General features: G+C 37.1%; 1 protein-coding gene across 3 annotated transcripts in view; it reads left to right on the forward strand.

Annotated features, from left to right (window-relative positions):
* The window catches only part of LOC108298313 (phosphorylase b kinase regulatory subunit alpha, skeletal muscle isoform), a 108,652-nt gene that overhangs the window by 29,499 nt on the left and 67,344 nt on the right, over positions 1-11,809 (forward strand). For all 3 annotated transcript variants that reach the window (XM_017521007.2, XM_017521009.2, XM_037735723.1), the window contains exons 6-8: positions 1,221-1,301; positions 6,896-6,994; positions 9,795-9,941. In XM_017521007.2, the coding sequence (XP_017376496.1) occupies positions 1,221-1,301; positions 6,896-6,994; positions 9,795-9,941 (327 nt within the window). The remainder of the gene's footprint in view (positions 1-1,220; positions 1,302-6,895; positions 6,995-9,794; positions 9,942-11,809) is intronic.

Genomic DNA, 11,809 nt, shown 5'->3' on the forward strand with positions numbered 1-11,809 from the left:
AAGATATTTATTAATTACAAAGGAAAAATTAGTAACAGTAGAATTGAGAAACCCAGCAGATATCACATTAACCAAGTGATGAAGGTTAATATCACCAGTAATAAGATGTATCAGCGTCATATATCCCTGCTACGATGCACTGAGAAGGACACAGCATAATAATGTCTGTAATACATATTCTTGCCCCAAATGCATAACCTCAGTCTAATCATGAGAAAACATTAAGCAAACCCAACTTGAGGGAGATCTACTAAATACCTGATTACTAATCTTCAAAAAGTATCAAGGTCACAAAAGATAAGACTTGAGGAACTGTCATTGATTGGAAGAGACTTAAGGAAACATAATGAATGCAGCATGAAATTCGGGATTGGATCCTGAAATGTAAAAAAGCCATTGGTGGAAAAAGTGGTAAAATCCAAATAAAGTTGATAGTTTGGTTAATAGTATTGTGCCAATGTTAATTTCTTAACTTTAACTAAGTTTATGTTAGATGTTAATATTAGGGGAAGCTAAGTGAAAGGCATATGGGAACTTTTTGTAGTATTTTTGCAACTTTTCTATAAGCCTAAAGTTATTCCAAAATAAAAAGTTTTTTAAAGTAATTTTAAAAGTTATATGATTGAGGGGATTTATAGAGCTCTGGCTAAAAGGGTAGGCTTTGGAGGAAGATTACTTGGACTCTAATCCTGGCTCTGTCACTTATTAGCCGTGTGACTTTGAGTGAGTCACTTAACTTCTCTTTGCATCATCAGTTTCATCATCTATAAAATGTAAGGATTAAGGAAGATAATAATGTAAAATGTGTAAGTTAGTGCATGGTACATTGTCAGTGCCAAAAGAGAGTAAAATTAGAATGAACATTTAAGATAAAATATTGGGCTGCTATTTAGGCTCCATCTTCCAGATCTACTGGATATTTGATTAAATGAAAAATTTTGAGAAAAACCTCTCCAGATAGACTGAGTTATAGTTCTTAGCCTTCCTGATTAACTGTTGAGGAGTCTCCCAACTGCTTGGAGGCCCCAGTAGAATTTAAAGCTACTGGCAAAGTAGCTACAGGGACCACCCAACTCATTGGCATCTCCTTAATAAGCTTTGTGGGTATACATATGTATGGCAAATTAGTTACTCCTAATGTCTTTTATTCAAGGGTTGTGCATCTAGAAAGTGTTTAGTAGTTATGACTTGCTAATGGTATATTGGTTACTTTATGTCAGGACTTCGGGATATGGGAACGTGGAGACAAGACCAACCAAGGGATCTCAGAATTGAATGCCAGTTCAGTTGGAATGGCAAAGGTAATTTTCCTTTCTTGCTTATACTAAGTATGGGAAAAGGAAGTATGCTGTCCGTTTGTCATAGATAAAACTTAATGTGAGTGTGGACCATAATCAAATTAATTATTATTTTACACAGGCAAAATTCAGATTTTCCTGTAGAACCGTGGATATGTAGATGAAAACTTTCATAAGCTGCAGATTTGATATCCAACTGTTTTTGTGGCATGTCTCTACTTATACTATATCCTATAAGGACTTGAAAGGACTTAAACTAAATTTATCATCTCTAACATTACAAAAACAAGCAAAAGAAGGCTTTTATTTCTTCCATTTACCAGTTGACCAAGCTTTATATCAAGGAACCGTCTCTCAATCCTCTATCCTCTTTATTCTCCTGCATCCCCCAAAATCATCATCATCATCATCAGCAGCAGCAGCAGCAGCAGCAGCAGCATTACTGTTCAACTTGGCTCTACCTTTTCATCCTACCCACTCTTCTCTGGAAACAGCAAGAAGGCATACAATACGATAGCAGAAATAGGATCAAACGTACCCATTATGAGAAATATACATGACTTAGTCTCCCCTACTAATACGTAAAGGCATAGATTGATTTTTAAAAATAAAAGGAGAGCCAATATATGCTGTCTATAAGAGCTCTAATATAACAAAATGAAACAGAAAGATTAACAACAGAAGGATGAGCAAAATACAGTCTGACAAACATAAAAAAGAGCTAGGGTGACTATGTGAATGTCAAATGAAGTAGAATTCAAAGTAAAAAATATTACATGGAACAAAGACGACAAAGGGAGTCACAACCAAATTTTATTTTATTTTATTAATTTTTGTTATTATTATTTTGAGATGCAGTGTCACCCCGTCATCCAGGCTGGAGTGCAACACCACAATCTCAGCTCACTGCCACCTCCACTTTCCGGGTTCAAGCGATTCTCCTGCCTCAGCCTCCTGAGTAGCTGGGATTACAGGCGTGCACCACCACACCCAGCTAATTTCGTTTTGTATTTTTAGTAGAGACAGGGTTTCACCATGTTGGCCAGGCTGTTCTTGAACTCCTGATCTCGTGATCTGCCCACCTTGGCCTCCCAAAGTGCTGGGATTACAGGCATGAGCCACTGTACCTGGCCTACAATAGAATTTTAAAAGGCACAACTCATAATGAGAATGTCTGTTCTAGAATATAGTTTTAATTAATACAGACATATTAGAAACACAAGGTAAAACAGAAACAATTATAAGGAAATAATTTAACAAAAATACTGCTCAGCCATGACACATGCAGAAATAAGTTTATAGAAAATTTGATTTACATAATTTATACAATTGAATTGGTAAATATATATGGAACTTTGTGCCTATAAAATATTTATCCCTTGGTAAAGTTTTTACATATTTAATGTATTTTAAATTACCCAAGTAGTATAGATATTTTTTAGAGTTCGTACTATACCTACTTCTATGTAACCTGATTTTTTCATTCAACAATCTTTTTTTTTTTTTTTTTTGGAGATTGAGTCTTGCTCTGTCGCCCAGGCTGGAGTGTAGTGGTGTGATCTTGGCTCACTGCAACCTCCACTTCTGGGTTCAAGAGATTCTCCTGCCTCAGCCTTCTGAGTAGCTGGGACTACAGGCCTCTGCCACCACACCCAGCTAATTGTTTTGTATTTTTAATAGAGACAGGGTTTTGCCATGTTAGCCAGGCTGTTCTTGAACTCCTCACCTCAGGTGATCCACCCACCCGGCCTCCTACAGTGCTGGGATTACAGGCGTGAGCCACCATGACCGGTCTAACAATCTTATAGTGCACTGAACAATGTAATCAAACATCCTTCCATGTCATTTCATGCAGACAAATTTAGTTCATTCTTTTCAGCTGCTATACAGTATTTAATAATTGTTCCATTGACAGAATGGTCTTTATTTTTTAATATTCCAGAAAAGGCTTTAGTGAAGATCCTTGTACATACACCTAGGTAAATTTACACAAACATTTTTATGGGAAAAACTTCTAAAAGTGAAACCCTTAGATTAAGGGATATATGCTTTAAAATTGCCCTTCAAATAAATTTCTATTAGTTTACATTTCCCCATCCTCATATGATGGATATATGCCATTATATACCATAGATGTCATTTTTCTTTTGTTTTTATCAACAGCTATTTCTTTTGTGAATAAAAGTGTTTGACAGAGAAATACTGTTGGAAACAAACATTGAGAACATGTTATTACAATCTATTTCTTTTTGCACTGGTACTTATTATTACAAGTTTACATATAGAGCTTTTTTGCCATTTTTCTCAAACCCTCACTAACTGGATATTATCAATATTTTTGTATATTTGATTTAAAGTGTTTTACCACTTAAATTTTTTTACTTTTTATTTTGTAATCATTTCTGACTTAAAGTTACAATAATTTTACAAATAATTCCTATGTAGTACCCTTCACCCAAGTTCCCCACTTACTAATATTTGCTTTATCTTTTTCTCTGATTAAACACGACACACATACACAATTATTTTTTTCGAACCAGTAGACAGTATATTGCAGACATGATGCTCCATTACTCCTAAATATTTCAGTGTGGATTTCTTCAAAGACTCTTTTATAACCATGGTATAAGCATCAAAATCAGGAAATGAACACTGGCATTATACTGCCACCTTAATTGACATAGCCCATTCGAATTTATTTAGTTGTCCCAATAATGTGATTTATAGCCAAAAAAAAAAAAAAAATCTTGTGATCCAGGATCCAGTCTAAGATAACATATTACATTTAATTGTAATGTCTCTTTAGGTTTCTTGAGTCTGGAACAGTGCCTCAGTCTTTACTTGTCTTTCATGATCTTAGCATTTTTAAAGAGTACAGGCCAGCTATTTTATAGAATGTTCCTTGATTTGATTTCATGTGATATTTCCTCACAATTACATTTAGGTTATGTGTTTTTGGGAAGAATACCACAGAGGTGAGTCTGTCTCCTTACTTTATCATCAGGAAGCACATGATGTAAATTTGTCCCATTACTGTTGATGTTATTTTTTATGACTTCACTAAAGTGATATCTGCCAGGTTTCTCCACTATAAATTTTCTGTTTTCCTTCTGTGATTGCTGACTTGAATGTTTGTGGCCACCCCCCTCACCAAAATTCATATTGAAACTTAATTCCCAATGTAGCAGTATTGAGAGGTGGAACCTTTAAGCTGTGACTGGATCATGTGGGTTCTTCCCTCATGAATGCATTAATCCATTCATGGATTAATGGATTAGTGGGTGATCATGGGAATGGGTCTGGTGGCTTTATAAGAAAAGGAAGAGACACTTGAGCTAGCACACTCAGGCTCCCTCATCATATGATACCCCATTCCACCTCAGGACTCTGCAGAGTTTCTACCAGCCAGAAGCCCTCACCAGATGGGACCCCTTGACCTTGGACTTGCCAGCATGAAGGGGAGCCAGGTGCTGTTCCTCAAGACAATGGAAGAAAGACCCTAAAGGCATTTCAGAGATCTTAGATGCTGCCTTTTCCATCACAGGTCCAAAGGCTTAGGAGGGCAGAATAGTTTCAGGGGACAAGCCTGGGGTGTTCTTTATGGGCTGTGCCCAGGACTGCCTTGGGACTCTACTCCCTGCACCCCTGCTGCAGCACTCACTTAGCTTGTGCCACCACCCCAAAAGGTCTAAGTGATAAACCTTGAAGGTATCCATGTTGTGTTAATTCTGCAGGCCCACAGGGTGTAAGAACTACGGAAGCATGACAACTTCCACCTGGATCTCAAAGGATATATCAAACAGCTTATGGGCCCAGGCAGAGACTCCTCAGAGGGATGGAACCACCACAGGCAGCCCCTGCTCGAGCAACACTCAAGCAGAAACATGGGGTTGCAGCTGCCACAGAGAGTTCCCATTAGGGCAGGACCACTACCGGAATGCCAGAACTGTAGGTTCACTGGCAGCAAGCAAGGTCTGCCTGCACCCAACAAAGCCATAGGGGCAGGGCTGCCTGAGACCTTAGAGACCCAACCCGTACCCAATCATGGAGTCAAAAGAAATTATTCTTCAGCTTTCAGATTTAATGTCTGCCATGCTCAGTTTAAGACTTGCTTTAAGCCTGTTACTCCTTTCTTTTTGCCTATTCCTGTCTTTGGGAATGTCTGTCTTATACCACCATTGTATCTTAAAAGTTGATAGCTTGTTTTGATTTCAGATTCACAGATGAGATTTTGGACTTTTGAGTTTTATCCTTGGTGCTGGAATGAGTTAAGATATTGGAGCTATGGGGTTAGAATGAATGTACTTATATGTGAGAAGGACATGAGTTGGGGGGGCGGCAAGGAGTGGAATACTAAGGCAGTAATTAATGAGTATTTTGTGCCTGGCCAACTTCTACTTACCCTATAGGTCTCAGTTTAGGTGTCATTTCTTCAGGGAAGACTTTCAAAACTTCCACCCCTAAGACTACGTCAAGTCTGTCTCCTAATTGAGGAATTAAAGATAACTAATAAATACTTGAAATAATATTCAATCTTGTTAGCAATTTAATGCATGTGAATGCAACAGATATACCATTTTTATCACATTAGGAAAAAATTTTAAGATAATACATTGTTTGCATTAAGGAAGGTATTGTCATATACTGCTAGTGATAGCTATGTTGGTACAACTTGCAAGAAAAGCAGTTTAGCATTACGTTTTAAAAGTTATTCATACTTTTTTACCCAATTATTCTATTTCAGGGAATCGATGCTTACAAAATAACTCAAAATGAATACAAAGAGTTATTTTGTTAGCTTGACAACCTTTATTGAGAGCCTACCATGTCCCATGCTGTGTGCTAGATGTTAATGAAGACATAATCCCTGACTTCAAGGAATTTATAATTTAGCAAGAGATGTTTATCAAAGTTCTGTTACTAATAGCACAAAATTAAAGGCAACCCAAATTTCCAACAATTGGTAAATGGCTAAGTATACTTTATTATATCCATATGAGATAATACTATGCCAAAATAGTGTTTGTAACATGGAAAGATACTTATGCTATATTATTAATTGTAAAAAGTAGGATACCAGATGTGATCTCAACTGTATACAAATAGACATAGAAAAAAACTAATAAAAAACATGTCAAAAATGTTAAAAGTGGTTGTTTTGGGTGATTTTCTTGCCCCCTCTGTACTTTACTATGTTTTCAAAATATTGTATAAGGAGTGTGTTTTACTTTTATGATCAGAAAATATATTTAGAAAAGCAAGAAATTAATAAATTCTGTTTTTAAAAAACATGATATCTCATTTATATGTGGACTCTAAAGAAGTCAAACTCATTGAAGGAGAGAGTACAATGATGGTTAAGTATGATGCTTAACTTGATAGTGCTACAAATTCCTTCTTAACTTTCTTTGATACAATATGGGAGACAAAGAAAAACTCAGAATGTCCTGGGAATAAAGATTGTTACTGTATTATGTATTCTGTCAGATATATTAAAAAATGATGTCATATGTGTTGATAAGATACTGGGATATAGGGAGAAGAAATGTATATCTTTCTAATGCTAAACTTGTCCTTTTCTTTCTTGCTCCTCGCAGGCAGCCCTGGAAGCATTAGATGAACTGGATCTGTTTGGTGTGAAAGGTGGGCCCCAATCAGTTATCCATGTCCTGGCTGATGAAGTACAACATTGCCAGGTAAGAGATTAGGGAAAATGAAAATAATAAATTTTATTCTTGCCCAGACTCAGATTTAAGCATGAGCTTTAGATTAAGGAGGGCTGAATGAGAGAGAGTGCATCATCTGATTAATTACCATGTACCAAAAATATCTTTGGCAAGCATACTGTACTGAGATAAGCCTAATATAGCATGGGCTGTAAAACAGATCATAATCCTGTTCTCTAGCCCAAGATTATAAAGGAATCCCACCATACTATATGAAATTATCCACCACTATCATATCAAAGGGATATAGTCTCTCTTTCTGAGTATCTCCTTTTCTAAATATATAAAGAAAATAAGAGATGATAGATTTTTAGTATTCTTGTTAGTGTTTCTGAAACATTCTCTTTTCCTGGTTGGCTCTAGGGTTAGATATTTGGAGATTAGACTTCAAGTGGCAAATATATATTTTCAGTTTCGCTTAGGAATACTCTCTGTGAGGACACAAACAGATGGAGAAACATTCCATGTTCATGGTTAGGAAGAATCAATGTTGTGAAAATGGCCATACTGCCCAAAGTAATTTACAGGTTCAATGCTATCCCCATCAAGCTACCAATGACCTTCTTCGCAGAACTGGAAAAAACCACCTTAAACTTCATATGGAACCAAAAGAGAGCCCGCATAGCCAAGTCAATTCTAAGCAAAAAGAACAAAGCGGGGGGCATCACACTACCGGACTTCAAACTATACTACAAGGCTACAGTAATCAAAACAGCATGGTACTGGTACCAAAACAGAGATATAGACCAATGGAACAGAACAGAGGTCTCGGAGGCAACACAACATATCTACAACCATCTGATCTTTGACAAACCAGACAAAAACAAGCAATGGGGAAAGGATTCCCTGTTCAATAAATGGGGGGTTGGGAAAGCTGGCTAGCCATGTGCAGAAAGCAGAAACTGGACCCCTTCCTGACACCTTACACTAAAATTAACTCCAGATGGATTAAAGACTTAAACATAAGACCTAACACTATAAAAACCCTAGAAGAAAATCTAGGCAAAACCATTCAGGACGTAGGTGTAGGCAAGGACTTCATGACCAAAACACCAAAAGCATTGACAACAAAAGCCAAAATAGACAAATGGGACCTAATCAAACTCCACAGCTTCTGCACAGCAAAAGAAACAATCATTAGAGTGAATCGGCAACCAACAGATTGGGAAAAAATTTTTGCAGTTTACCCATCTGACAAAGGGCTGATATCCAAAATTTACAAAGAACTAAAGCAAATTTACAAGAAAAAAACTAACAAGCCCATTCAAAAGTGGGCAAAGGATATGAACAGACACTTTACAAAAGAAGACATACGTGAGGCCAACAAACATATGAAAAAATGCTCATCATCACTGGTCATAAGAGAAATGCAAATCAAAACTACATTGAGATACCATCTCACGCCGGTAAGAATGGCAAACATTAAAAAATCTGGAGACAGCAGATGCTGGAGAGGATGTGGAGAAGTAGGAACACTTTTACACTGTTGGTGGGAGTGTAAATTAGTTCAACCATTGTGGAAGACAGTGTGGCGATTCCTCAAGGACATAGAAATAGAAATTCCATTTGACCCAGCAATCCCATTACTGGGTATATATCCAAAGGATTACAAATCGTTCTACTATAAGGACACGTGTACACGAATGTTCATTGCAGCACTGTTTACAATAGCAAGGACCTGGAACCAACCCAAATGCCCATCGACGATAGACTGGATAGGGAAAATGTGGCACATATACACCATGGAATATTATGCAGCCATCAAAAACGATGAGTTTGGGTCCTTTGTGGGGACATGGATGAACCTGGAAACCATCATTCTCAGCAAACTGACAGAGGAGCAGAAGATCAAACACCGCATGTTCTCACTCATAGGCGGGTGTTGAACGATGAGAGCACATGGACAAAGGGAGGGGAGCACTACACACTGGGGTCAGTTGGGGGGACATAGGTAAGGGACAGCGGGGGTGGGGAGCTGGGGGGGGATAGCAGGGGGAGAAATGCCACATGTAGGTGATGGGGAGGAAGGCAGCAAATCACACTGCCATGTGTGTTCCTATGCAACAATTTTGCATGTTCTTCACATGTACCCCAAAACCTAAAATACAATAAAATAAATAAATGGGAAAAAAAAAAAAAGGAAAACTCTCTGTATTGAAAGATTAAGGTTTTTCTCATTGGCATGAGGAATTTTCTTCTTTTCTTTAAACCCTGATTAGATACCATGGGGTCCTATTGAAAATAAACTCATCTCCAATTTTAAAAATGCAAAATTTCCCAGAGGAAAAAAATATGTCAAAAGCAGAGGAGATGAGCCTTCCCTATCCTGCTTCTCAGCACCTGTATTATCTCTTGACTTTATTCTTAAATAGTTGCTAATGGAGCAACAGGACTGTGGGTGGTATAATAATGTCAGAGTATTCCTTATCCATAAGTAATTGGTTAAGAATCAGGATAGGGAAGTATTAAGAGCAGAATTAAGACAAGGAATGATTTTTAGAAATTGCTGGTTTTCTAAGTTCTAAATATTGAGCAATGTCTAGATTTTCTTGTGAATGGTCCTCTTCCACATAAATTTTTTAAAACTAAAGTTTCAAAAAAATTATTAGTTTTACAATGCTAAGGTTTTTACTAACTTACTTAAAATAGATAAAGAATGTTCTTTTCTATTCTGTCAAACATATTCAAAAGTGATAACGTGTGTTGCTAAGATACTGTGGTAAAGGAAGAAGAAATACATTCTTTACATAAACTTAACTTCTTTTCTTAGTCTATCCTTAATTCACTACTGCCCCGTGCTTCAACATCCAAAGAGGTTGATGCTAGTCTACTCTCAGTGGTTTCCTTCCCAGCCTTTGCAGTAGAGGATAGCCAGTTGGTGGAGCTCACAAAACAGGAAATCATCACCAAACTTCAGGTATGTCCATATGTGCCTTTGTTTTCTTTAAGGCTATGACTTTAAGGGTAAATTGTGCCTTTTAGGGCCTTGAATGTGACCTATGACTGTGATTTCAAGAAACCGTTAAGTTTTCTAAGTTGTCTTTTTATAAGTAGTTTCCTTTTAAAATGTTAAAGCTTCTACAGCCATTGCTGGTAGGAACGCAGGGTGGTACACCCACTTTAGAAAATAGTTTGGCAGTTTCTTATAAATTTAATCATACAGCCACCCTATAACCCAACTATGTCATCCTAGAAATCTACCCTACAGAAATGAAAACTTATGCTCACAAAAAATCTGCACACAAATGTTTATAGCAGCTTTATTCATAATTGCCAAAAACTTGAAAAAACCTTCAACAGAGGAAGGAATAAGCAAATTACACTATATTCATGCAGCGGAATACTACTCAACAATAAAAAGGTACAAGGTACCAACTTGATCAGAGTTAATCATGGTGTATAATCTTTTTGATGTGCTGTTGGATTTGTTTTGATAGTATTTTGTTGAGGATTTTTGCATCTCTGTTTATCAGGGATGTTGGCCATGGGTTTCTTGTTGTTCTTGTTGTGTCCCTGTCAGTTTTGGTATCAGGGTACTGCTGGCCTTGTAGTGAGTTTGGAAGAATTCCCTCCCCTTCAATTAATTGGAGTCGTTTAGTTTTAGTTCTTTAAAAGATTGGTGGAACTCAGCAATGAAGCCATCCATCACTGGACTTTTCTTCATTGGAGTACATTTTATTACTGATTCAATCCCATTGCTTGTTATTTGTCTTTTCAAGTTTTCTATTTCTTCTTGGTTCAATCTGGGTGGGTTGTATGTGTCCAGAAATTTAGCTGTTTTCTCTAGGTTTTCCAATTTCTTGGCATATACTTATTGATAATAGTCTCTAATAATCCTTTGTATTTCTATGGTATTAGTTATAATGTCTCTTTTTTGTTTCTGATTATGTTTACTTGGGTCTTTTATTTTTAGTCTGGCTAATGGTTTGTCAATTTTGTTTATTTTAAAAACTTTTCATTTTGTTGATGCTTTGTATTTTTTGGTCTCAATTTCACTTGTTTCTGCTCTGATCTTTGTTATTTTTTTCCTCCTATTAATTTTGGGTTCTGCTTGTTCTTTCCTTGAGGTGCATCATTAGGTTATTTCAAATTTTTCTACTATTTTGATGTAGGCATTTATTGCTATAAACTTCGTCCTTAGTACTGCCTTTGCTGTATCTCACAGGTTTTGGGATGTTACGTTTCCATTTTCATTTATTTCAAGAAATTTTAAAATTTCTTTCTTTTTTTATTGCGTTTTAGGTTTTGGGGTACATGTGAAGAACATGCAAGATTGTTGCATAGGTACACACATGGCAGCGTGATTTGCTGCCTTCCTCCCCTTCACCTATATCTGGCATTTCTCCCCATGCTATCTCTCCCCACCTCCCTACCCCACACCGTCCCTCAAACCATTTCCCCCCAACTGACCCCAGTGTGTGATGCTCCCCTACCTGTGTCCATGTGTTCTCATTGTTCAACACCTGCCTATGAGTGAGAACATGCAGTGTTTGATTTTCTGTTCTTGTTTCAGTTTGCTCATAATGATGGTTTCCAGGTCCATCCATGTCCCTACAAAGGACAATAACTCATCGTTTTTTATGGCTACATAATATTCCATAGTGTATATGTGCCACATTTTCCCTGTCCAGTCTATCATCGATGGGCATTTGGGTTGGTTCCAGGCCTTTGCTATTGTAAACAGTGCTGCAATGAACATTCGTGTGCACGTGTCCTTATAGTAGAATGATTTATAATGCTTTGGATATATACCCAGTAATGGGATTGCTGGGTCAAATGGAATTT

This window comes from Cebus imitator, unplaced genomic scaffold (assembly GCF_001604975.1).
Source record: "Cebus imitator isolate Cc_AM_T3 unplaced genomic scaffold, Cebus_imitator-1.0 Scaffold932, whole genome shotgun sequence".
Lineage (NCBI taxonomy): Eukaryota > Metazoa > Chordata > Mammalia > Primates > Cebidae > Cebus > Cebus imitator.